The 26,821-nt window shown below is 49.1% G+C and overlaps 1 protein-coding gene across 8 annotated transcripts in view; it reads right to left on the bottom strand.

Moving 5' to 3' along the window:
* LOC142474735 (cytochrome P450 2C20-like) overlaps positions 1-26,821 on the bottom strand; it is a 164,572-nt gene that overhangs the window by 10,904 nt on the left and 126,847 nt on the right. For all 8 annotated transcript variants that reach the window (XM_075580985.1, XM_075580956.1, XM_075580987.1 and 5 more), the window contains 2 exons: positions 26,178-26,365; positions 8,534-8,675 (listed from right to left, as the gene is read on the bottom strand). In XM_075580985.1, coding sequence (XP_075437100.1) covers positions 8,534-8,675; positions 26,178-26,365 — 330 coding nt within the window. The remainder of the gene's footprint in view (positions 1-8,533; positions 8,676-26,177; positions 26,366-26,821) is intronic.

The raw sequence follows: 26,821 nt of genomic DNA, 5'->3' as shown, positions 1-26,821 counted from the left end.
TACCCAGCATGTACCCAGCATGTACCCAGGCTAGTTTAAGGCAAGCTTTAGAATACTCGTTGTCTCGTCTGTATACTGACCCACACACACACGTATACTGACCCCCACACACTGACCCACACACATATAGTGACCCACACACATATACTGACACACACACATATACTGCCCCACCCACACACACATAATGACCCATACACTGACCCACACAATATACTGATCCACACACACATATACTGACCCCCACACACATACATACTGACCCACACACACCTATACTGACCCACACACTGACCCACACACACATAAACCGACACACATACTGACCCACACACACCTATACTGACCCACACACTGACCCACACACACATAAACTGACACACACACACATACGGACCCACACACACATATACTGACACACACACAAATATACTGCCCCACCCACACACACATAATGACCCATACACTGACCCACACAATATATTGATCCACACACACATATACTGACCCCCACACACACACATACTGACCCACACACACCTATACTGACCCACACACTGACCCACACAAACATAAACTGACACACACACACATACGGACCCACACACACATATACTGACACACACACTGACCCACACACACATAAACTGACACACACACACATACTGACCCACACACATATACTGATCAACACACTGTGACATAGTTCCAGAATTTTAGGCAGCTGTCTGTCCGATTTTAAGGCAGAAAGTGGAAAAAAAAAGGGGGAACAATTATCCACTCCACAGTTTCACGTTTGCTGAGACTGTGGGATAGAAACTCCAGGCCAGAGATTAGTGGTTCTGTTTTATCACTCACCTGCTCTCCTAATTACTAGAACAGGTATTTAGAGCAGAGAGGGTTGCTTTTTCACTCTCTCTCCTAGAGCCTTGAGGCTGGGAGGAAAACTGCTGCTCCCCAGTATCCAGTTTGGGATAGACACCCCCGCCCCCCCACGTGTTGCAGCATCTGAGGATCTAATGGTACGCTGACCCCAGCTCACAGTTAAGGACTCAATGTTATCTCTGTGTGTTATTTTAAGTTGGTAACTGGCTTGGCCAGCCAATATTGCAGATAGGGATATGCATGTGAGTTAGGCTCCTGACAGGAGTAGGTGTTATTTTTATGAGTTTGTTTTGTGTCATGGAACAAGAATCAAATCCCTGTTTCACCCCCCTCTTTCCTTTGCAGCTTCTGCCTGTCAGTTCTTATTTTCAGCTGCATGGAGTTTGCACACACACACACACACACACACTGTGCCTGTGTGATATGTAACAATGTTGCATTTCTTGCCTCTGGGCATGTAATCAGTGAGTTGCTACTGCAGCCTCTGAGATCCTTACCAGAATGGGCTAGTCTGCCCTCCCCCATGTTTTGTTCACAGATAGTCTGTCCCTAGACTATTCCTTTTACCCACATTGCTCCTCACTTCCTTTTCCACCCTGCAGACTGTGAGTACAGCACACATCCCTGTTACTCTCCTATGGCAAGGCCATTTCTTTCTACCTGCTTCTAACTACAAATCACTACTACACACCATTCACAAGAACCTGTATTCTGCTGCCTTTTCCAACAAAGTGAAGGAAATATTATAGGACTTGGAGTGGTTTGGAAAGGGGGCTGAGTTAATGCTATCGGGGGCCATTCACACATCAATCGTGACCCTGGCTTCAGAATATTTTGACTAAAAGTGACGATGCTTAAATATATGTAGTGTCACTAATGAAGAAATAAACCGCTGAAGGTTGAAGGCTGAGTGCCCCTTGTGTGTATACACGTTTGTCCCCCCTTTATACAAAACAAACCCAAGAAGACTGTGTCAGGAAGAGCCTGGGCAAGCGGCAGCGCTACATAAAGGGAGCAGTGGGGATTTAAAATGGCCGCCCGGCCGAAGTAAAGTGCAGAGTCTGTGCGAGTGAAGTCTGTCTCACTGTGTACGACCAGTTGTGCTTACAGCATACACAGAGAATGTGTGAAGTGTGGATGCAATAGCACCCAGAGGTCATAAGATATGTTTAGGCCCTAAACCCAAGCAGAAAACCAGAAAAAATGTTGCTGAAGAAAGTGAAAATGGTCCTTGTGACAGGGTGAATGAACTTCACCAGCCATATACCTGGCAAACCTATGTTTAGGCTTGCAGTGCAGCAGTGACGAGGTTAAGTTTCAGTTGAGAAGGGCTGCTTAATTAGTCTGACTCCAGCTGCATAATCAAGGTGTTTTAAAACCCCCAGGCGGAACACACATGCAGGCTAGCTGGTCAGGAGACAAGACTGAAAGGCTGAAGAGATTACTGCTAAAAGGTCTGTTTGCAAAGTACGTTTGATGAACTATCTGTGTTCTGCATGCTGAAGAGAAGCTATTTTGTTTTTGTATGCTGAAGAGAAGCTATTTTGTTTTTGTGTGTTGTATTTTTTTAAGGCTCAATAAATAAACCTTATCAAGAGAACCCGCGTGTGTGGTTGCATGTACCCTGCAACATATGGTGTCAGAAGTGCCGGGATTTTCAGAGGCCCCGGCAGTTGAAGGGCCACACACACACAAAAATTAGAAAAATAGAAGAATTGAAGAATTGAAGAATTGAAGAATTTTTAAAAGAGTTTCTATGCGAGCAGACCAGACAGCAGGGACTGTTAATGCAGGAGCAGGCCAAACTACTATTGCAGCAGCAAACCCAGCTCCTAACTCAGCAGCAGGCAGCACAGGATGAGCGGATGGCCAGGCTGCTGACCCAATTCCAGGGGTCTGCCAGTCAAGAACTTGCGAACAAACCCCCGGTCCTCCTGAGGAAAATGGCTCCGAACGAGGATCCAGAGGCTTTTCTACTGATGTTTGAAAGGGTTGCCGAAGCTCAAGGCTGGTCTGCAGATCGCTGGGCAACTGCTTTGGCCCCACTCCTCATAGGAGAAGCCCAGGCCTCATATCAGGGCCTCCCAGCAGATCAGGCAATGGACTACCGACAAGTAAAAGCCGCCATACTGGATCGCTTAGGTCTGACCCCAGAGACCTACCGGCAGCAGTTCCGGAACCTGAAGTACACCGCTAAGATGAGACCCCGGGTCCTTGTGCACTCGCAGGATACAACCTGAGGAGCGCACTATGCAGGAAATTCTTGAGCAAGTTGTTTTGGAACAATTCCTACAGATAATATCCCCTCCCGCACGCTCGTGAATATAACGCCATGCTGCTGAAACCCTAGCTTTGGCAGCCCAACTCGTTGAGAACTTCCTTGGGGCCAAGGATCAGGTGAGTGGCCTGGACCTGACGGATCCAACTTCACCAGCACTTGCGGACACCCAAAGAGGGAGATTGGAACAATGGGGAAACTATGGCCAATCCATACGCAACCGCCAATTGCTACGAAGGAGGAACAAGGAAGGAAGAAGGAAGAAGTCAAAACGCCGGGCACCACCGAGACCCTCATCCCCTTCCTGATGACAGCTTGTCGCCAAATGAGAGGAACTTCTGAGGACGTCGCCCACAGGACCCACCAGATGCCTGGTCTCCAGTATCCGGTCCAGCGGAGCGCTATCCGCAGCACCCTCCTGTGAGGGAACCTTCTCCATGTTCTGCCTGCGGAGAACAAAGCCACCGGCATGTGGACTGTCCACAGATGGATTGTTCCTTCAGCAGGACCGTCGCCTCGGCCTTCACTGGAGAAAATTACAAGCCCTGGCTACTGCCAGCCCAGGTTGGAGATAAAACCGTCCAGGCCCTTGTAGATTCGGGCTCTTGGAAAACTCTGGTCTTCCAGGAACTGTTACCGCATAACGTGTGTTCTTTTGACTACCCATGGAGTATAGAATGTATACACGGCGATGTAAAACGGTATCCGACGGCCAAAATCCGGCCACAGGTAAAAGGTCAGGAGGCCTACCTCAAAGTAGGAGTCACTCCTTGCCTCCCTGCCCCCGTTGTGCTCGGCCGGGACTGGCCATTCTTTTCGGACCTAATGGCTCCAGTCTCTCCCAAGGAGCTTTATTCTATGGCTCAGGAGAACCCTGGTAAACTGTTGCTCTTCTCGGCAGACCTTTTTCCCAGTAGACACTGGGTTCAAAAGACTCGGAAGCAAAGACGCTCTGACAAACAGGACTGGTTGCAGAAATCTGGGTCTCAAGGTGACCATTCAAGTAGCCAGAAGTCACAAGTGATGGCTGGGGATGGCCAGAGGGAGGGGGATATGGGCCCTGGAGATTAACCAGACCTATACCTCCTTGATTTTCGCCCAGTCCTTGCTAGACAGTATGACAAAGTGGTAAAAATTGATGAGCAGATATTGAATGCACAGAGGGTGATAGTAGTCCCCGATTTTGAATTATCAAATGATATCCTGTATAGGGTGAATAGGCAGACACAAACAGGGGAGGTCACCAGACAGATATTGGTTCCCAAGGCGTTTGTTAAATCTGTGTTCACTCTAGCCCATACTGTCCCTTGGGGTGGTCACCTTGGCAGGGATAAAACATTGGACTGTATTTCGTCCCGATTCTATTGGCCAGGGATGCATAGTGATATTGCTAAGTTATGTGCGGCATGTCCGGAGTGCCAGCTAACCAGTCCGAAGGGACAAAAACCAGCCCCTTTGGTTCCTCTACCCTTGGTGTCAGTTCCCTTTGAGATTATTGGGGTAGACTTGGTAGGACCTCTAGAACCTTCTGCGAAAGGACACAGGTTTATTCTTGTAATAGTTGACTATGCGACAAGGTATCCTGAGGCGTTCCCCATGAGAACAGCAACGGCGAAGCAAGTAGCCAACAAGTTGTTGGAGTTGTTCTCACGGGTTTGACTTCCCCAGGTTATGTTGACAGACAAAGGTACAAATGTTATGGCTAAACTGATGCAGGATGTCTTAAAATTACTAGAGGTCAAGTCTGTTCGGACATCGGTCTACCATCCACAGACTGACGGATTGGTGGAAAGATTTAACCGAACTCTAAAAGGGATGCTGAGGAAATTTGTAGATTCAGAGAAGAGAGCCTGGGATGAACTTCTCCCTTTTCTGCTGTTTGCAGTGCGGGAAGTTCCTCAGGTCTCCACGGGATTCTCTCCATTTGAACTGCTGTATGGCCGCCAACCCCAGGGTATCCTAGTCCTCCTAAAGGAGTCCTGGGATGAACAGCGGTCCCCTTCTAAGAATACCCTGCAATATGTATTGGACCTTAGGAAGCGCCTAGATGTGGTCGGCCATTTTGCTAGGGAGTATCTTAGATCAGCCCAGGACAGTCAGGAGAGACAATACAATCAAAATGCTCGTATGAGAGTGTTTCACCCAGGAGATCAGGTGATGTTGTTGTTACCCAGTTGTGAGAGCAAACTCCTAGCCAAATGGCAGGGCCTATTCAAAGTACTCCGCCGCACGGGTGATGTAGATTGCGAGATCGCTCAACCAGGGTCCAGGAAGGGTAAACAAATTTACCATGTGAACTTGCTGAAACCCTGGAAGATGCAGCGGTCTCCATTCATCCACCCGGTGGAGGTGGAAACGGATCTGGGTCCTCAGCCCCCACGGGAGAACATGGTGGGTGACGATAAAATCCCAATGGATATACAATTGTCCTCTGAACAAAAAGGGGACTTGTTAGCAATAATTACACAATTTCATGATGTTTTTTCTGATTTGCCAGGGCAAACTAATTGTGATCGAGACAGCACCTGGGGTAAAAGTACGTTCCCGTCCTTATAGGTTGCCTGAAAGTCGTAGGGCCCTGGTAGAGAAGGAGGTACAAGAAATGTTACACTTACTGTCGCGGCCGAGCTGAGTCTAACACTCGCCCGTTCTCGGCCGCGGCAGGTACCCGGCGCGCGCCGCATTCTCCCGCGCACGCGCCGGAGCCTCGGAGGATCGGTCCTCCGATCGGGGCTTCCCCCTCCCCTCTCCGGGTCTGCCGGGTCCCCCGGAGCCCTCCACCGCCATCCCCCACATTACAACAACCCAGGGCTCCTTTGGGGAGCCCTGGGCACGCGCGCCATACGCGCACGCTCCTAATGAAGCGTGGCCGCGCATCGATGACGCGCGGCACGCTGAGGGAAAAAAACGAGGAAACCGGAACACCACGCGGCTTGCGGCTCGAGCCGCTTTAGACTCAGCTGCGCCGCCACTGTAGGAGTGATTGAGGAATCATGCAGTGAGTGGTGTAGTCCACTAGTTATGGTTCCTAAACCCGATGAGAAGGTAAGATTTTGTGTGGACCTCCGAAAGGTCAATGCGGTATCCAAGTTTGACGCGTATCCGATGCCAAGGGTGGATGAGTTAATTGACGCCCTTGGTAACGCGGAATATATACCCACGCTGGACTTAAGAAAAGGATACTAGCAAATACCTTTAGAGGAAAAGTCCAAGTGCAAAACAGCCTTTGCCACTCCCATGGGTTTATACCAGTTTGTGACAATGCCATTTGGACTGCATGGAGCTCCAGCCACATTTCAGAGACTCGTGGATAAGGTGCTGAGACCCCATAGGGCTTATGCCGCAGCCTACCTAGATGACATTGTCATTTATAGTAAACACTGGCGGGCCCATCTAAATAGGCTGAATGCGGTCCTCAAATCTCTGAGAGGCAGGGCTCACAGCCAACCCTAAGAAATGTGCCTTAGGTAAGGCGGAAACCAAATACTTAGGGTATGCAGTGGGAGGTGGAAAAGTAAGGCCACTAGCCGACAAGGTAGCTGCCCTGAAAGAAGTTCCGACCCCCCAAACAAAACTGCAGGTACGCTCTCTGCTGGGTTTAGCAGGGTACTATCGGCGGTTCATCCCCAACTACTCGGAAGTTGCAGCCCATTAACGGACCTCGCAAAAAAGTGTGCCCCTACACAAGTGGTATGGTCAAGGGAGTATCAGAGATCCTTTGAGGACATAAAAAGGTATCTATCAGAGGGTCCCATCCTTAGAAGCCCAGACTTCAACAGGCCTTTTGTAGTGCAAACTGATGCATCAGAGATAGGGCTAGGGGCAGTGTTGTCACAACAGTTTGAGGGAGTTGAACACCCTATCCTTTTCCTGAGTAGGAAATTGTTCCAGAGGGAAAAAAACTACTCAGTGATTGAGAAGGAGTGCCTCGCAGTAAAGTGGGCAATCGAGGCTATGAGGCATTACCTGGCAGGAGTCCATTTTTCTCTGGTGACGGACCATGCTCCATTGAAGTGGTTAAATAGTATGAAGGACTCCAATGCTAGATTGACCAGGTGGTATATGGCTCTCCAACCCTTCTCATTTGAGATTCAGCACAGGCCTGGAAAAGAAAATGCAAATGCTGACTTCTTTTCTAGAGAAGGGGTGGATGGTCGGGCTTCAGCCATGCGTGGCCCCAGCCACACACTAACAGGGGAGGAATGTGACAGGGTGAATGAATGTCACCAGCCATATACCTGGCAAACCTATGTTTAGGCTTGCAGTGCAGCAGTGACAAGGTTAAGTTTCAGTTGAGAAGGGCTGCTTAATTAGTCTGACCCCAGCTGCATAATCAAGGTGTTTTAAAACCCCCAGGCGGAACACACATGCAGGCTAGCTGGTCAGGAGACAGGACTGAAAGGCTGAAGAGATTACTGCTATAAGGTCTGTTTGCAAAGTACGTTTGATGAACTGTCTGTGTCCTGCATGCTAAAGAGAAGCTATTTTGTTTTTGTATGCTGAAGAGAAGCTATTTTGTTTTTGTATGCTGAAGAGAAGCTAAAGTATTTTGTTTTTGTGTGTTGTATTTTTTTAAGGCTCAATAAGTAAGCCTTATCAAGAGAACCCGCGTGTGTGGTTGCATGTACCCTGCAACAGTCCTGTTTTGAGTCCTGTTCATATTAAAGTTCCTTGCTATTGAACTAGATTGCCCCAGTCTGTTTCCTGCTAGCCAGTCCCAGTCCTGTCCCTGCTCCCTAGTCCATGTCCCTTCTCCTTAGTCTCAGTTCCGGCTTCCTTGCCCTGCTCCAGGCTTCCTGTTGCCGACCCTGCCTGTGACCACGATGATCCTGCTTGGTGCCTACCACCGAAACCTACTTGTGACCTTGACGATCCTACTTGCTGCCTGCCCCCGAACCCTGATAGTGACCCCAACAATCCTTGCCTTCTCCCCGCTGTTCCGGCCACCGAGGTCCAACCTGCTCCTGGAGTCTCCCCTCCCCCCTGACACTGATCCGCTCTACTGTGTGACACATGCAGGTCTCTCTATGCAGGGGACTCTGCACACAGCCTCACTTACTCAGCTCCAAGCAGCTCTGACCTGTCATTGCTGCCCCCAGCACTTAAGGTCCACGCCCTTTCATAGTCTTTTCTCCTTCACCAGCCCTCTTACTGGTTTTACATTGTCATATGTCCCTGGAGTTGAACCTGCTAGGGGGTAGTGTTTTGTTGTTGCTGAGCAGACACGGGTTACACATGGACTCCCTGCTCCCACCTCCATGCTCTGCTTTCTGTGCACAGACCCCTGCTCCCACCTCCATATTCTGGATTTTATGTACCGACCCACAGGTCCCTCCCTTTATATTTCGATTCTCACGCCCCAACACTTACCTGCTGAGAATACCAGGAACGCCGGATGTGCCTGGAATTGCCCCTGGTCATCCAGGAAATGCCCTGGGTTAAACTCCATAGGGGTCTCCCACTGGGACTGGTCGTAGAGCACAGAAGAGAGGAAGGGAATGACTTTGGTCCCCTGTTACAGGAGAAGAGAACAGTGTCACAATGACGCGTCTCAGGACTTGTCACAGTGTCGGCGAGCTCTTTCATGCTGATTATAACTCAGGACTAACTAGTGACAGTAATATGTTCAATGGGTTCAATCTGGGGGATTGACACTTACAAAACAGAAAAATGGCTACCGCTCACCTAAAGTGTCCTATTTTACACATGTGCTGGTAATCAAAAGATAGGGTGCATACAGGAGGGGTGTATACTAGAAAACGGTGAAAGGTCACAGCAGTGGCCTAAAAGAATCCTATTTGCACTCGTTAAACCAGAAATGCTAGGCTAGGAACAATTAAATCCTTGGAGTTGCCTCCATAGCCATACATAAACAGTATTAAAATCACATTTATTTAACATATATATGTAACCCTTTTTGTGCCTGCATGCACTAAGTAGCTACGGGTGTTGCATGTACCTGTGGCTTCAGGAGCTCTGAGCCTCCGCTAATTGGGAGCCTGGGGAAATACCCTTACTTATCACGGTGCAGCGCCTCCACTTGCCTAGGATCCCCATAATAGAGAATATACCCTAAGCAAGAACATAACAACCATATTGTGCAACAGCAACCTTTTATGTATTATGCATACTGAACGGAATAAATGCAGAATATATATATTAACGGTACACACACACACAGTGGCTCGGCCACACCTTATCAGGAATAATGTTCTGTACACAGGTGGCTCTGCCACTCTCCCTAGGAGTATGTCCTATAACCAGTATCTGTATTGTACCATATGGATCACACGAATGTCCCAATTAGTTAGTGGGAGGCGGGATCAGCGCCTGTTGACCGGTGTAGGTGCACTTGTAGACAATGATACCTTCCGGTCACTGCGATGACCGTCACACTCCACACAGGGTCCTTAGCGTGATTCCAGCCTTTTGCTGACACTCCGTTATGCTGCGCCGTCTGTATCCAATCCAAGATGGCGACCGCAGCTCCGCAGCTCAAACCGCACTAAAGGGAAACGTCCCTAACCGCTATGGCCGTCCCTACAAAACGGCACCCTACGATGACAGGGAAAATGCTCCTCGGGCCTGGGGAAATGTCTCTCACCTAAGCGGGAAGGTCACTGACCCTCTGCTCTCGCACACGAGGTTCCGCCAACCTCCTCCTTCACCTCCCTCTCGTGTCTCACCCACCGCCCACACGCATCCGGTTCCTCTCTCCAGAGTCTCGCACCCGATTGGTCCTCAGCCTCAGCTGACTCTCTCACAGTTCGGAGTTCAAAGTGCAACCCCCAAAGTCCCTCCAGATTGGTTGCCGTTCGCGCGCTTTCCTCGCGCATGCGCAGCCTGACTCTTACTCTATGAACCTTACTGGCAAAAGAACAGTATGGCGCTTCCTATGTCAGTGACAGCGCGGAACCTTACATACACATGTATACACATCCTTACATTCTCCCCTCTCCAGATTCCAACGTCCCCGCTGGATTATCTAACCACCATATGTGTGAACTATTTACACCGCCCTCTCTTTCCTAGATCAGGTTACACATTTCATTGAATAGTACCACCATAGCTTGCATTCTATGCCGAGCCCACTGCTGAGCCTCATAATGGGGTGCCCCAAATTGATCGTATGCCATTCGCATGGGAGGCTGACTGGTTCTCTGACTTCGCCGAGGTTGATTCCCCTCCGCTTCCTCTGCAGAGTATCCAGTTTCATCTGGTATTTCCATCTCTACCCTTGAGGGGTTTTCAACATTATTAAAGTCTCTTTGGGGTGTGAAACATGGGCTTTGTGGATCTAGGGACTGACTCACTGGAGTCAGATTATCAATGTTCGGGCCAAGAGGCTCTTTACCCGTAGCTCCTTCGGGAGATGCCTCCGCGGCCGGAAGGCCCCTTTGAGAGGTTCCTTCCATCGGATCTTCAGAGGTGGCAATTTTTACAGTCTCTAGGCCATCCTCTGGAATTTCAGCTTCTCCATCTATTGGCGTAGCAGATAATTCTAACTCATTGTTCCCTACTTGAGGTATGGGGAGTAGATGATTCCTATGCCACACTTTTACGCGGCCTTCGGAGTCCTTGATCCGATACACAGGAAGGCCAGGCATTTGTGACTCCACCTCGTACACACCTTCCCGCCACCGGTCCGCCAATTTATGTTTCCCAGGAACTCCTAAGTTGCGTAAGAGGACCGCATCCCCGGGGTGAATCTCCTTGTGACGTACTTTGTGATCGTAGCGTCTTTTATTTCCCGCATTCAATTGTGCTGCAGTTCGTTCAGCCAATTTATAAGCCAGCTGCAAACTGTCCCTCAGTCGCTGTACATATCGAAAGTGCGTCCTATTGGATACCCCATCGGTAGATATCCGTAGTCGCACATCCACCGGTAACCGGGTTTCCCTTCCGAACATCAAAAAGTACGGGGTATATCCAGTTGACTCATGCCGGGTACAATTATACGCATGCACCAACGCTTCGACGTGCTTACTCCACTCCGTCTTTTGTGGGCTTGTCAGTGTCCCCAACATGTCTAACAAGGTGCGATTGAACCGTTCGGGCAACGCATCCCCTTCGGGGTGGTACGGGGTAGTCCGCGACTTGGCAATGTTTAGCAATGTAAGCAGTTCCTTTATCAGTGTACTCTCAAAGTCCCTGCCCTGATCAGAGTGAAGACGATTTGGTAATCCATAATGAATGAAATACTTCTCCCACAGGACCCGGGCTACCGTTACGGCCTTCTGATCTTTCGTAGGGAACGCTTGGGCGTACCTGGTGTAGTGGTCAGTGATCACGAGAACATTACTAACGCCCCGACTGTCGGGCTCAATACAGAGAAAGTCCATACACACCAGATCCATGGGACCCGAACTTTTCAAATGTGCCATGGGAGCAGCCCTGGTGGGCAGTGTCTTTCTTTGTAGGCAGCGGGTACACCTTCGACAATGCTGCTCCACGGACTCCCTCATCCTAGGCCAGTAGAACCTATCCTGTAGCAGCCCATATGTCTTATCAATGCCCAAATGGCCATGGTCATCGTGCAGGGCCCGAAGGACTAGAGTCCTCAAGCGTTCCGGTAGAAACAGCTGACGCCGATCGGGGTGGTTATGATATGGTATCACCCGATATAACAAACAATTATCCATCTCGAACTTCCCAAACTCGTTCAACAGGAGTTTCACCAAGTTCTTGGGGGCTTGCTTCAGTATAGAAGGATCATCTCGTTGTACCGCTTGACGAGCCATCTCCACTATGGGGTCTTGAGTTTGGTAATGCACTAGATCCCTCCATGAGATGATATTGTCTTCCGTGATATTCATCCCTTCTCGACCTTGATAGGCCCGAGGAATGGCTCGTGAATGGCATCCCAACGAGTCAGCAACCCGTAATTCCGAGAATGCAACCTGATCGTCGACTATCGCAGCCACGGAACAGAGAGCACGAATCCCGGGGCCCGGTATTTCTTCCCACACCTCTTCATCCGGGGTAGCCTGAAGGCCAGGTCGACGCGATAGAGCATCGGCACCTATGTTGGTGGGTCCGGGTTTGTATTTGAGGTTGAACCTATAATTGGCCAGGGCAGCTAACCAACGGTGTCCAGTGGCATCCAATTTGGCTGAGGTATTTATATATGTCATGGGGTTGTTGTCCGTACGTACTTCGAACTGTACCCCATACAGGTAGTCATGCAGCTTGTCCACCACGGCCCATTTTAGAGCCAAGAATTCCAGTTTGTGGACCGGATAGTTTTGCTCACTAAGGGTCAAGCTTCGGCTCGCATAGGCCACAGGACGTAGCCCGGTCTCATACTTCTGATGCAATACCGCCCCCAGTCCGTTAAGGCTAGCATCGACATGTAGGACATATTCCCGGTCGGGGTCCGCATAGGCCAAGACTGGAGCCTGAGTGAGGCTAGTCTTTAAATTCAGGAAGGCCTGTTCACATTCCGGGGTCCATTTTTCCCCAAAGGGCGTCTGCGCCGTGATCCCCTTCGTCTCGGTTTCCCCTGGGTACACCCATAGAAGATCGTTCAGCCGCTTTGCTTTGCTAGAGTAGCCTTCCACGAACCGCCGATAATAGCCACAAAATCCCAAAAACGACCGCAGCTCTTGAATATTTTGAGGCCTAGGCCAGTTCACCACCGCTTCTATCTTCCCAGGATCGGTGGACACCCCTTCAGCCGATACGATGTGGCCCACATACGTCACAGAGGACCGACAGAATTTACATTTGTCCAGAGATAGTTTGAGGCCTTCCCCCTGAAGCCTATCCAACACCTTCATTAGTCTCTCGGAGTGTTCTTCTAGAGTCCGCCCAAACACGATAATATCGTCCAGATACACCAGGCATTCTTGCGGGTTCAGGTCTCCAAGAGTTCTCTCCATTAATCGCTGGAACGTGGCGGGTGCCCCGCAGATCCCTTGCGGCATGCGAGTGAACTGATAAAACCCCACGGGGCAGATGAAGGCCGTCTTTTCTTGGTCCTCCTGCCCCATGGGTACCTGGTAATACCCCGACCGGAGGTCGAGTACACTGAACCAAGTGCTTCCCATCAGGGCGTTCAATAAATCTTCAATTCGGGGCAGCGTGTATTGATCGGGAATGGTGCGGTTATTCAATGTTCGATAGTCCACGCATAAGCGTACGGTCCCGTTCTTCTTGCGGACTACCACAATGGGCGAGGCGTAAGGACTCCGGGACCCTTGCACGATCCCAGCCTTCTCCATTTCGGCGAGTAACCTTCTCACTTCGTCTACGTCTCGCGGGGCGAGCCGTCGAGAACGTTCCCGGAAGGGAGTAGCGTCACTCATTCGGATGGTGTGGCGGGCACTGCGGCTGCACCCCACATCCATGTCACTGGTGGAGAACACCTGTTGGCGCTTTTGTAACTCGATCCGCAGCCTTTCCCTCCACTCCTCGGGGAGCGGAGAATCCCCAAAGTCGAATTCTAGTCGGGATCCGGAGGTATGACCATAGTCAGGGGATCGGCCCGTTACGCTCTTCTCTTCGGGAGTCACGGGGTATATTCTGCCTAGTGGCTGGCGCCGATCAATGTTCATGGGATATGGGGAGATATTCTGCACGTATACCCAGGTGCGCTCAGGAATTTTTCCAGGCCACTTCTTGACGGAGGCCAACACTTCGTAGCCCAGTCGTTGCTCATCCTGGGCCACACTTTCCAAGGAGAAAAGCTGATCCTCCGAGCGTCGGCCCGGGTAGTGACATGCGGCTATCATCATTCTTCCTTCCCCCGGGGGAATTTGAGTCAGTCCCCACTCTTGGCTATAGAGCATCCCATGCTCTTCTTCAGTCGCAATTTTCCCGCAGACCTCTTGGAGGGCAGGGCAGGCGGCCAGGGCCAGCAGCGGGGCTTCTCCCGCCTCTTGCAAATACATGCGAAACACAGCGCGCACGATGTCAGCGTTAGTACCCAAGATGATCGGAGCGCTGGGGTGATCCTGAGGTTCAGGGCACACTAAGGCCTCCACTTCCATGGGATGATGTTTGCCAGTGTTCAGTTGTGGGATGTCTAACTGCACCTTTACTACGCCATCTATGGGATAATCCTCATGACTCAATCCCCTCAGTCGCAAGGCATCCGCAGAGAGTAATGGTAATCGATGGAGGTGTTGATCGTAGAAGGGCCGGTATACGATTGTCACCTGAGATCCCGTGTCCAGCAATGCCGCGGCGTAGATGCCTTCGATAACTACCTGAATAATGGCGGCGGGGCCGATTCTGCTGCTTGGGGATGGCGGCGACGCCTCTCCATCCTCCAGAGTCTTGCACGGCATTGACTGCGCGGGCCGGGATGCCGTTTTCCGTAAGGTGGGGCACCGGGCACGCAGATGTCCCATCTTTCCGCATGCGTAGCACTGCATTTGGCTGAGGTAATCCTCGCTTCTCCTGGTTGGTGAACTTCGTCCGGTCGAGGGACGGAATCTGGGTGTCACTGGGGGGGTGACATCCTCAGGATCGGGATCTCCAGATTCGGGCACGTCAGGCTTGGGTTCCGCTTTCTTGACTTCCTTACTCCCGGGCGGGGGCTTTTTCCCAGGGGCTAGGTCACGCCCTAACAACACCATCTCGTGCGCTTGGACCCGATCCATTAGGTCGTGAAACGACAGGGCTTGTCCGGGCGTTAGGCAGCTACTGACCCGCACTGACACGGGGTGTAGGGGTAGGAGGCCCCTCAACAGCTGAGTGGTGCGTAGTCCGTTGGCTTCTATCCTTGGCAACACGCCCTTCCTCACCAGATTCCAGAGGTCCAAGTGTAGTCGCCTGAGAAAATCGGACACCATTTCCCCTTCCTTCTGGGCTAACGCATGGAATTTGGCCATCAAAGCATACGTGTCCACCGGGGCTCCATACGCCTTTGTCAGGCAATAGATGAGATCTGCCGCATCAGCTTCCGGATTGTCATCTCGGTAGTAGTGCACCATGTGGGACGCGGGGGGCCGTAAGCACTCAACAATGCGCTGCCTGCGGACCGCGTCCGTGCAGGTCCATTCAGGCAGTACCTGTTCGGTATGATCCAGCCAGTCCTCTATCCCTACTTCCCCTTGGGGCGTGGGTTTCTCACCGGAGAAGGCCTTTAACTTCCTGTACTGGAGCGACTGGGTGGTGTTGTGGAGAGCGGCGGCTATGGCGGGAAGAGAGGTGTCTCCCGGTAAGCTATCCCCGACTGCGGGGTAAGTGTCCAGTCTTGATAAGCTAAGTCGGTTGAGGCCAGACCGCAGGCCGGCCGGGGTGGATGAGGAGCCTAGGCTCAGGGCTGCCGGCCAGCGAGGGTGCAGGCCACGGTCAGGGGAGGGGTCGGGGCCTCCGGTCGCGGCACCTATGGCGGGTGTATACTCTCTCTGTGAGGTGGAGGTGGAGGTGGCCAGGGGCGCAGGGGCGTCCGCCTGGACTATGGGGCAGCGCACCCCCGGGGCCTCGGGCAGTAGCAGTATACGGGGCAAAGCCTCGGGGCATATATCTTGTTCAGTGGCATACAAGACCCGGCGCCAGGCCTGTTCGTGGTCATAGAAATGGTCTTGTACTTGGGCATTGTCCAGGAGCGGAAGCTTTCGGACCTGCTCGGTCACTGTGCCTAACGAGATCGTGGCGGGGACATGGCCCAGCGCGAAAACACGGTTCAAGGGAATCCCGCGCCGCTGGGCCCACTTGCGCACCTCGAGCGCCGAGGGCACCGACATGATGTGGGTTGGTTGCACAATAGAGACAAAAGTGGGGCACCCCAGGTCTGAAATATCTCAGCAGCGCCTCCAAATGTAACCCTTTTTGTGCCTGCATGCACTAAGTAGCTACGGGTGTTGCATGTACCTGTGGCTTCAGGAGCTCTGAGCCTCCGCTAATTGGGAGCCTGGGGAAATACCCTTACTTATCACGGTGCAGCGCCTCCACTTGCCTAGGATCCCCATAATAGAGAATATACCCTAAGCAAGAACATAACAACCATATTGTGCAACAGCAACCTTTTATGTATTATGCATACTGAACGGAATAAATGCAGAATATATATATTAACGGTACACACACACACAGTGGCTCGGCCACACCTTATCAGGAATAATGTTCTGTACACAGGTGGCTCTGCCACTCTCCCTAGGAGTATGTCCTATAACCAGTATCTGTATTGTACCATATGGATCACACGAATGTCCCAATTAGTTAGTGGGAGGCGGGATCAGCGCCTGTTGACCGGTGTAGGTGCACTTGTAGACAATGATACCTTCCGGTCACTGCGATGACCGTCACACTCCACACAGGGTCCTTAGCGTGATTCCAGCCTTTTGCTGACACTCCGTTATGCTGCGCCGTCTGTATCCAATCCAAGATGGCGACCGCAGCTCCGCAGCTCCGCAGCTCAAACCGCACTAAAGGGAAACGTCCCTAACCGCTATGGCCGTCCCTACAAAACGGCACCCTACGATGACAGGGGAAATGCTCCTCGGGCCTGGGGAAATGTCTCTCACCTAAGCGGGAAGGTCACTGACCCTCCGCTCTCGCACACGAGGTTCCGCCAACCTCCTCCTTCACCTCCCTCTCGTGTCTCACCCACCGCCCACACGCATCCGGTTCCTCTCTCCAGAGTCTCGCACCCGATTGGTCCTCAGCCTCAGCTGACTCTCTCACAGTTCGGAGTTCAAAGTGCAACCCCCAAAGTCCCTCCAGATTGGTTGCCGTTCGCGCGCTTTCCTCGCGCATGCGCAGCCTGACTCTTACTCTATGAACCTTACTGGCAAAAGAACAGTATGGCGCTTCCTATGTCAGTGACAGCGCGGAACCTTACATACACATGTATACACATCCTTACATATACAATAAACCTTAATTGCTAAAACACCACTATGTGGCTCCAGGAGGGCACAGAGAGAAAGGTGTGTCGTCGGTGAGTGCTTATAAACTCATCTGGACAATGGGAGACTCTAATTGAATTCAGGGCAGTGTATACATAATGTATAATCCTTAATGAACTCCCTACAACAGTTCACTGTATGTTAGCAGTTCTGCGTATACCCTATATATAATGAATGGGAGTTCATGAGGTAGGAGGGTTGCTGCTGTATAGCTTGTCCCCTATGAGACTATATAGTGCTTGTGTGATGTCACCCTAGGTAGTATGCAAGTAACAATGTGTATGTACCCCCAAATTCTGTCACTCTGTGATCATGTGTCAGACATACGGGGTACCATATTAGTGATGGTATGTTCTTACAAATTGCTGACTTGAGGCGCGCCGTCAGGTCTCAGAGTTACCAGTCAGGGCGTCACTATGAGTAACGTGGCGCCGCCGCCACTCTGAATAAGTGCGTCTTGATACCTGGAACTAGTGCAGCCGTGTGTGACTATATGTATCTCAGTGCACCAAGGGTCTCACGTATTAATCAGCTCATTCCTGTCAGTATACAACCTGATGGTCTCTCAGAGCTGTATGCTCACTTCCCGATCTCTCAGTGCTTCCGGATGACGTCACCGGAAGTGCGTCATCACGTACCGACGTACGTTTCACGCTCGTGGGCGCTTCGTCAGGGTAATGGGAGTGACTATTCTAATCTCCTCCCTGCTTTATGTGCTGGAAGGTCGGGGGCGTGTATCGCCTCTCGGCCAATCCAGTGAATGTATAACTAGGGGGACAGGTGTATCTGATCTCCGTAATGGAGTGTATTGGTCTGTTGTCCACCTAATGTGTATTCATGTTGCCTTGGCAACTTGTCTGAGTAGAGAAAGAGATGCTATGCGTTCTCATATATTGCAGGAATGGTTTCACATAGTCAAACTGGCATGTGTTGTGTGATTACTGTAGTGAACACATATACATTGAAATCAAAGGTCTGGAGAATGGCAGACTCTCAAGGATGATTATACATTTGGCATGCTATAAACCTGCATAAGTGGTAAGTATGTATATATTAATATTAATATTAACCACTTGTAATAGCAGCCCCAAATAAGTATAAGTTATTATGGGGTTGTTAATTATTGGATCCCTTTTGATGTGTCAGTAGTGTAGAAATGATACCCTGACTAATGTCCACCTATAAAGTCAATATGGACGTCTTGAGCTTAAGACTCTATTTATCTAAAATTCCATCCGTGTCTACTGAGGTAGGTGGTTTAGTTATCTCACACTCACCCCATAATCTATAGTGGTATTTTTGACATCATGATATAAGGATTAAACTCTCTCGGTAATATAGGAGTGTACTTATTAACCACTTGTAATAGCAGTCCCATATAAGTATAAGTTATTGTGGGGTTGTTAATTATTTGAATCCCTTTTGATGTGTCAGTAGTGTAGAAATGATACCCTGACTAATGTCCACCTCTAAAGTCAATATGGACTACTGACACACCAAAAGGGATCCAATAATTAACAACCCCATAATAACTTATACTTATTTGGGACTGCTATTACAAGTGGTTAATATTAATATATACATACTTACCACTTATGCAGGTTTATAGCATGCCAAATGTATAATCATCCTTGAGAGTCTGCCATTCTCCAGACCTCTTGATTTCAATGTATATGTGTTCACTACAGTAATCACACAACACATGCCAGTTTGACTATGTGAAACCATTCCTGCAATATATGAGAACGCATAGCATCTCTTTCTCTACTCAGACAAGTTGCCAAGGCAACATGAATACACATTAGGTGGACAACAGACCAATACACTCCATTACGGAGATCAGATACACCTGTCCCCCTAGTTATACATTCACTGGATTGGCCGAGAGGCGATACACGCCCCCGACCTTCCAGCACATAAAGCAGGGAGGAGATTAGAATAGTCACTCCCATTACCCTGACGAAGCGCCCACGAGCGTGAAACGTACGTCGGTACGTGATGACGCACTTCCGGTGACGTCATCCGGAAGCACTGAGAGATCGGGAAGTGAGCATACAGCTCTGAGAGACCATCAGGTTGTATACTGACAGGAATGAGCTGATTAATACGTGAGACCCTTGGTGCACTGAGATACATATAGTCACACACGGCTGCACTAGTTCCAGGTATCAAGACGCACTTATTCAGAGTGGCGGCGGCGCCACGTTACTCATAGTGACGCCCTGACTGGTAACTCTGAGACCTGACGGCGCGCCTCAAGTCAGCAATTTGTAAGAACATACCATCACTAATATGGTACCCCGTATGTCTGACACATGATCACAGAGTGACAGAATTTGGGGGTACATACACATTGTTACTTGCATACTACCTAGGGTGACATCACACAAGCACTATATAGTCTCATAGGGGACAAGCTATACAGCAGCAACCCTCCTACCTCATGAACTCCCATTCATTATATATAGGGTATACGCAGAACTGCTAACATACAGTGAACTGTTGTAGGGAGTTCATTAAGGATTATACATTATGTATACACTGCCCTGAATTCAATTAGAGTCTCCCATTGTCCAGATGAGTTTATAAGCACTCACCGACGACACACCTTTCTCTCTGTGCCCTCCTGGAGCCACATAGTGGTGTTTTAGCAATTAAGGTTTATTGTATATATGTTAAATAAATGTGATTTTAATACTGTTTATGTATGGCTATGGAGGCAACTCCAGGGATTGACACTTAAACAGATCATATAATTAATTTTTGATCATTTCACGTCTGAGAACTTAGAAATTGATGGAAGATAAGTAACACTAAGCCAGCGTGCTCTGTCCATTTTTCTATTTGCTGTAAAACCCAGACCCTATTAGATCCTCTGCTCTGTTTCAGATGTAGGATCACCTTGCTGTAACCCAAGTATTTTTTAACTCCCTTCCTGCATTAGCCTCCCCCCCTCGTAAGGGGGTGACCAGCCTATATAATAAAGGTTAAGCCCACTGGTTACCCCTGAAACCGTGGGGTTCCTGGCAGCTGCACAGCACCATAAGCCGGGGGACAGGTATCTTCACATGAAAAGTTTAAGTGACCCCTGCTTTTCCACTTTCCACTTTCCATGTTCCCGGTGCCCCAGACTCATGAAACTTTCTGTGTGTAAGTTTTAGATGCGATATGTGAGTAAGAAAGTAATTCTTCTGTTTGCAGGAGTTCGGGAACCGTAGCTACCGGTAGTACCTTCATTCTACCTGGCGAGCAGACATGATTTGCCGGTACGTGGGTGGAATTACACAGGGGCTGCCCAGTGTCCCCCAGACTCCTGGTTGTCGAGCCCCGATATCTCAGTCCTATTTCCCTTACAGTCATGAGTCTCCCCAAAGTCCCCCATGTATTAAAGTATGTTTTCTGTGTTTGATACATTTATTATAAGGCTCTATGCAGTCAGCCCGGGCAACTGCTTAAGGTGCCAGCTAGTCTGCATAGAGTCCGTAGTTCAAAGAGGAGACGGGATGTGGAGAGGTGTCGGGGTGCTAAGTGGCTGGGGCCGGGCAGAGTACTGAGTACTGAGAACAGAGACCCCCTGCGGGGAGGACACTCGGGTCTGCCAGACTCAGTGCAGACTGCCCAGTAGGTGGTAATGGGTTGACTGGGGGAAGCAGCAGAATGTCAGCACGTTTCCCATTGGTCAGTTCCTATGTCCCGCTCACGGGGCATCCCGAGCCAGCTTGGCAAGCCCCCTCCTCTGACGTCAGCCAAGATATGAGCCCCTGTTTCTATTGGCTAGTGGTATAGGGTTCTCACACTCTGATTGGTCGCTCCTCCTACCTCCATGCGAAGGATAGCTTAGCGGAGTGTATGTAAGGAGATGGCCGAGGCAGAGAACCAGACCTACCAGTGACTCGTGTCGATGACGCTAAGGCGGGTTTTCCAAAGTTGCTCTGTTGCAAATAGCAGAGAAACCGGCTTCGTTTTGAAGTTAGGAAATCTGCCTCACAGAGACTAAGGGGGTCATGCACTAAGCTCCGTTAAGTCACTTTTAGAGCGCAAAGTGCTCTTAGAACGTGATGTTGCGCTGAACACGATGCACTAAGCAACGCAAACAGGCACTTTGCGCTCTAAAACTGACTTTTTTCTGGAATTTTTTCTAAGTCCAACTTTGCTCGTTCGTTACCCTGTTTGCGTTAAATTCTGCCCTTAAGCGGGATGCACTAAGCTACGCAACCTTAGCGTACGCGAAAGTTGCGTTGATCAGAACACGTCAGCTCAAGGTAGCCGCAAAAAAAGCTGGACTTTGAAAAAATGATTGCTTTTCATTTTTGCATGCGCAAAACCCATACAACAGGCCGGCGGGTGTCCCCGGCTGACCCCGCGGGGGTCCCCGAGGGAGCCCGGGGGTTGCACGGGTGTCCCCGGCTGACCCCGCGGGGGTCCGGGAGTGGGGGTCCCCGGCTCACCAAGCGAGGGTCCCCGCGGCCGTCCCGGGGTCCCCGCGGGAGTCCCGGGGTACCAATGTTGCGCCTCCAAAAATAATTAACAATATTTATAACTAAATACACCCCCCTAATACATACAATACAGTAATGGGCAAAATTACTATTATCCACATATGGATAATAATGCATTTGCCCATTTTAAATACATATAACTTTCATTAAATACAGAAAAAACATATTACACTTACCTTTTCCAGGCACCCATGATGAAGGTCGTCTTCATCCTCATCTTCATCCTGCCCATGTCCCTCCGGTGCTGCAAAACATACACAAGAATAAAAACATCCAATGTAATGTCCCCTAACCCCTTAATCACCATAGCGGTTATTAACCGCTACAGTCATTAAGGGGTTAACCCACCCTCACTCTCCACTCGGGAGGCCTACATACCCTCCCCCACTAACCCCCCACCCAGTGAGGCCTAACCACCCTTACCCACTACCCAGCCGGGAGGCCTACCCACATACCCTTGGGGCCAATACCCCCTTCCCCCACCCCCAGAACCCCCCTTCCTCCCCCCCCCCCAACACATACAGTACAATAATGTGCAAAATAACTATTATCCAGATATGGATAATAGATTATTTGCCCATTATGAAACACATAAAACATGCATAATTCAAAACATGAATTTTTAATCTTAAAATCACCACATTGTACGTTAAAATAAATCCAGCAGCAATTGTAAATATAAACCAACAAACCAGCAGCTACACAAATGTATATGAAATATCACACAATTGCATTGAGTGTGTACATGATGCAATTAATCTGTGCATCATGTAACACTATGCAAAATATATGTAACAATAAAATACACTATGAACAATGTCCCCTAACCACCAATGCCATCATGAAAATCGTGAAAATCAAATAGAGACTAAGCAACATTAATACAATTAACATCAATACAATTAGCATCAATCAATTAATCCATTTCCTAAAACAATTACAATACAATACAAGTCAATTATACAATTCCCTATTCAATTCCTAAAGCCAAACCATTGCCAAAAGAATTCTAATTGAAAGTAACCACCATCATTCTAATCTAACTACCAGAAATAAGCCATTAAAAATAACCTGTAACTAAATACAAATAACATTATTCACACCAATGACAAAATAAAGCTGATAAATACATTAGCCATACATGAAAAGAACATAAACATTAGCAAAACAATCAATTATTATCCCTGCATGTCTATCCATATAGATAGATATACATAACATACAGGGGCAATAATAGAGCATAAAAAACAATGCATTTACATACAAAAATCACATAGAATACACCCATTCAGTGTCCGTGAATGTATGTATATACCTGTAAAAGTAAAAATAATACACTTTTCTTTTGTTTACTCGCCATTAGATGCCCACTCACCGAAATCCAGGCGACCAGGAAGCACTGGAACCAATCCACAGGTAACCATAAAAAAATAAACCCTTACAATCCATAACGGTGTCTTCTTTCTTCTATTTGTAATCCTTCCCGTCAGTCTTGGTGTCTTCTTTTCTTCTTTGGGGTATTCTCCATCTTCTTCCGTCTTCTTCCATCTTCTTCTGCCACGCCCTTCTTCTCTTCTTAGGAGGGGAGGTGTTCCCTCCTCGGCGACTGGCTTCAAAATGAGGCGACAAAGGCTTTTATAGGCCTATGACGTCACATTTTGGTCAAATGTTTCCTACGGTCCTGATTGGGCCGTGAAAAACATGTGATTTGGCCGAAAAAATAAATAAAATGATGACGTCATTTAGAGGCAATGACGCCAGCCAATCAGAATGGCTGAATTTGAATTGCCTTTAAGATGACGTCATCAAAACAAAGATGGCCGGCGACACATGGTACGGTAGCCAATCAGAGCGTGGGAACTCCATCCCTATTCTGATTGGCTGAAGCAAAGCCTCTGTCGCATGGTCTACTTGAGTGATTTTAAGATTAAAAATTCATGTTTTGATTTATGCATGTTCTATGTGTTTCATAATGGGCAAATAATCTATTATCCATATCTGGATAATAGTTATTTTGCACATTATTGTACTGTATGTGTTGGGGGGGGGGGATGTATGTATTTAATGTATAGGCCCGGTTTATTTTTTTTACATACAGGGTTGGTTCCTTTTGGTTTGCGAGAGACCTCTGGAGACCACCTGAGGTCTCCTCGGGCTTCTCAAGGGTAACAGGCTGGCGGGTCCACGGGGGACACCTACGGGGAAGAACCGGTGGCCACACATCTGTGGGGGCACCGCGGACCTGTAGGGACCACCCGTGGGTCCCCAGACCCCCGTGGGAACCACCCGAGGCCCCTCAGACACCTGTGGGTCTGACCCGGAGCCCCCAGACATTCACGGGCCTACCGTGGGGACCCAATTGTGGCCCGCGGAGACCACCTGGTGAGCCATGGCGCCTGGCGGGACCCACCAACAGGCCTCCAGACCCTGTGTGAAACATGATGCTGGTAACCTGTAGGTCTGTGAGGTGACCCGTCAGGCCCACAGGGGACTCACGTGGGCCTGGGGTATGAACCCTGTATGTAAAAGAATAAATCATGTATTAATGGGGGGGACACAGGGGATGGGTTATGTATTTAATAAATAGAATGATGTTTATTTTGGGGCTATGTATTGTTTTTATTGTGGGTACTGGGGGTGAGGGGAGGGGGTATTGGCCACAAGGGTATGTGGGTAGGCCTCCCGGCTGGGTAGTGGGTGAGGGTGGTTAGGCCTCACGGGGTGGGGGGGTTAGTGGGGGAGGGTATGTAGGCCTCCCGAGTGGTGGGTGAGGGTGGGTTAACCCCTTAATGACTGTAGCGGTTAATAACCGCTATGGTGATTAAGGGGTTAGGGGACACTACATTGGATGTTTTTATTCTTGTGTATGTTTTGCAGCATCGGAGGGACATGGGCAGGATGAAGATGAGGATGAAGACGGCCTTCATCGTGGGTGCCTGTAAAAGGTAAGTGTCATATTTATTGACTGTATTTATTGTAATTTATATGTATTTAAAATGGGCAAATGCATTATTATCCATATGTGGATAATAGTAATTTTGCCCATTACAGTACTGTATGTGTTAGGGGCGGGGGGGATGTGTGTTGTTTATTGGGGGGCAATTGTCCCCAATAAACATGCTATTGTGCCTTAACCCCTTCATTGCCTTAGCGGATAGCCACTATGGTAATGAAGCTGCTTTAATGTATTTTTATTAATAGTGTGTGGGAGCAGGGGGTCCCCTGAGTTGAACCGCATTGATTTCTGCCTCAGGGACCCCCTGCTTCCCGAGTTACAGGCCCCGGTTTGGGGCATCGGTGCCAGTGTCGCCGCGATCTTTATAGAGCCCACGTCGCGTCTTGGACGCTATAAAGATGGCTGCGACACTGGCACCAATGCCCCATACCGGGGCCTGTAACTCGGGAAGCAGGGGATCTCTGAGGCAGAAATCAATGCGGTTCAGCTCAGGGGACCCCCTGCTCCCTCACACTATTATTAAAATGTACAGTAATGCAGCTTGATTACCATAGCAGATAGCCGCTACGGTAATGAATTATTGTTTATTGTTATGTGTGTTTTAATACTAGTGTAGATGTGCAGGGGGTCTCCAGAGCTGAACCGCATTGGTTTCAGGTCCGAGGACCCCCTACTTCAGGAGATACAGGGCCCTTTATGGGGTGCCGGTATCCCCTGCAGAATTTAAATATCCCGGTCACGTGACGCGGGAGCTTTAAAGTGCAGGGGATACCGGCACCCCATAACGGGGCCTGTAACTCCTGAAGTAAGGGGTCCTCGGACCTGAAACCAATGCGGTTCAGCTCTGGAGACCCCCTGCTCATGTACACTAATATTAAAATGTATTTATTTAGTGTACGATCGCCTGTAACAGCCTTGCATGGAGAAACAGAATCTCCATGCAAATGTTACAGGCGGCTTTTTTTTCTATCAGCTAGCGTACGGAAAGGTTCAGAACGCTAGCAGGGGGAAAAAAAGCAACACGTACGCTGTGGCTGTTCTGAGCTATTTTGAGCAGGTACGTTAAAAAATGGGCTCAAGGCCTTAGTGCATCGCGTCCCCGGCCTCCCTTCTTAACGAACCTGCTTTTTTGGAAAATCAGAACGCAAAGCCATTGAGCTTAGTGCATAGCCCCCTAAGTCCCGTCTTTTGCGCTTAAGTTCTACAAATCAAACGTAGCGGTCGCGGCTAGGAAATGAGGCCGAAAAGATGACCAGTAGAACCAGGTGTATAGCCCGGTCAGGGTAAGCTCATCCAAGCGGGCGCCCTGCACCTAAGAAAGCCTAGATGTTTTTCCCCTCGACCCCAATAAGTGTCCGTTCAACTGTATATTGTGTCATTCTTCTTGTTGTACGCGGGTTTACCGAAATAAACTACATTTTGTTTCTGCTGCCTTGCTTTGCCTAATGCATGATCCCGGCACAAATATAAAAGGTGCTAAAAGTTCCTGGTCTCCAGTGACATTACTAACCTATTATTCTGAAATTAGACAGAAACAACGTCTAACCGTCTTTTTGACGAGTTCCCCATCATTGTACGTTTCTTAAACTCAATTGGAATGGAAGTTATACTATGACTAATGACCGGCATTCATGTCGTGGGTATGTCACAATATTCATCTATCTGGTCCTTATAATTATTTGCCCATGATGGGTTTTTACCTTGGGGATGGTGAATCCTCGGAATTGAGTGTCCTGGGTCACGGCATGATAGTGCGCTATGGGCGCCAGATCAAGGAGCCTCTGGAGTTCATGGATAACGGCATTGGTGTAAGGCATCGCTTCCCTGTCCTTGATCCCAGGAGGGTGTAGTGACCCGATTACCTTGTCTATCTCTTGTTGCATTTGCGCTGGACATAAAAGGCATAAAGAGACTTACTTTACTTCTAGGAATTCCAAGGGGGGCAGTGTGAGGTTGCATGGGTCTCCAGTTATATTCAGAACTTCTAACTATCATAAACTATAATAGCCCAGCCAAATTATCTACTGTATAACCCACCTGACTAAATATAAATCAACCCAACCAAAAATAATCCAGTCAACTCAACCCAACCAAAGGATAATCCAGACAACTCAGCCCCGCCAAAACTAACCCAGACAACTCAACCCATCCAAAGTTATCTCAGACAACTCAACCCATCCAAAGTTATCTCAGACAACTCAACCCATCCAAAACTAATCCAGACAACTCAATTCAACCAACACTAATCCAGACAACTCAACCCAACCAAAGGATAATTCAGACAACTCAGCCCCGCCAAAAATAACCCAGACAACACAACCCATCCAGTTATCTCAGACAACTC

This window comes from Ascaphus truei, chromosome 2, assembly GCF_040206685.1.
Source record: "Ascaphus truei isolate aAscTru1 chromosome 2, aAscTru1.hap1, whole genome shotgun sequence".
In the NCBI taxonomy this organism is placed as follows: domain Eukaryota; kingdom Metazoa; phylum Chordata; class Amphibia; order Anura; family Ascaphidae; genus Ascaphus; species Ascaphus truei.
The sequence above is the reverse complement of the archived record's forward strand: the minus strand, read 5'-3'. Positions and strand labels throughout refer to the sequence as shown.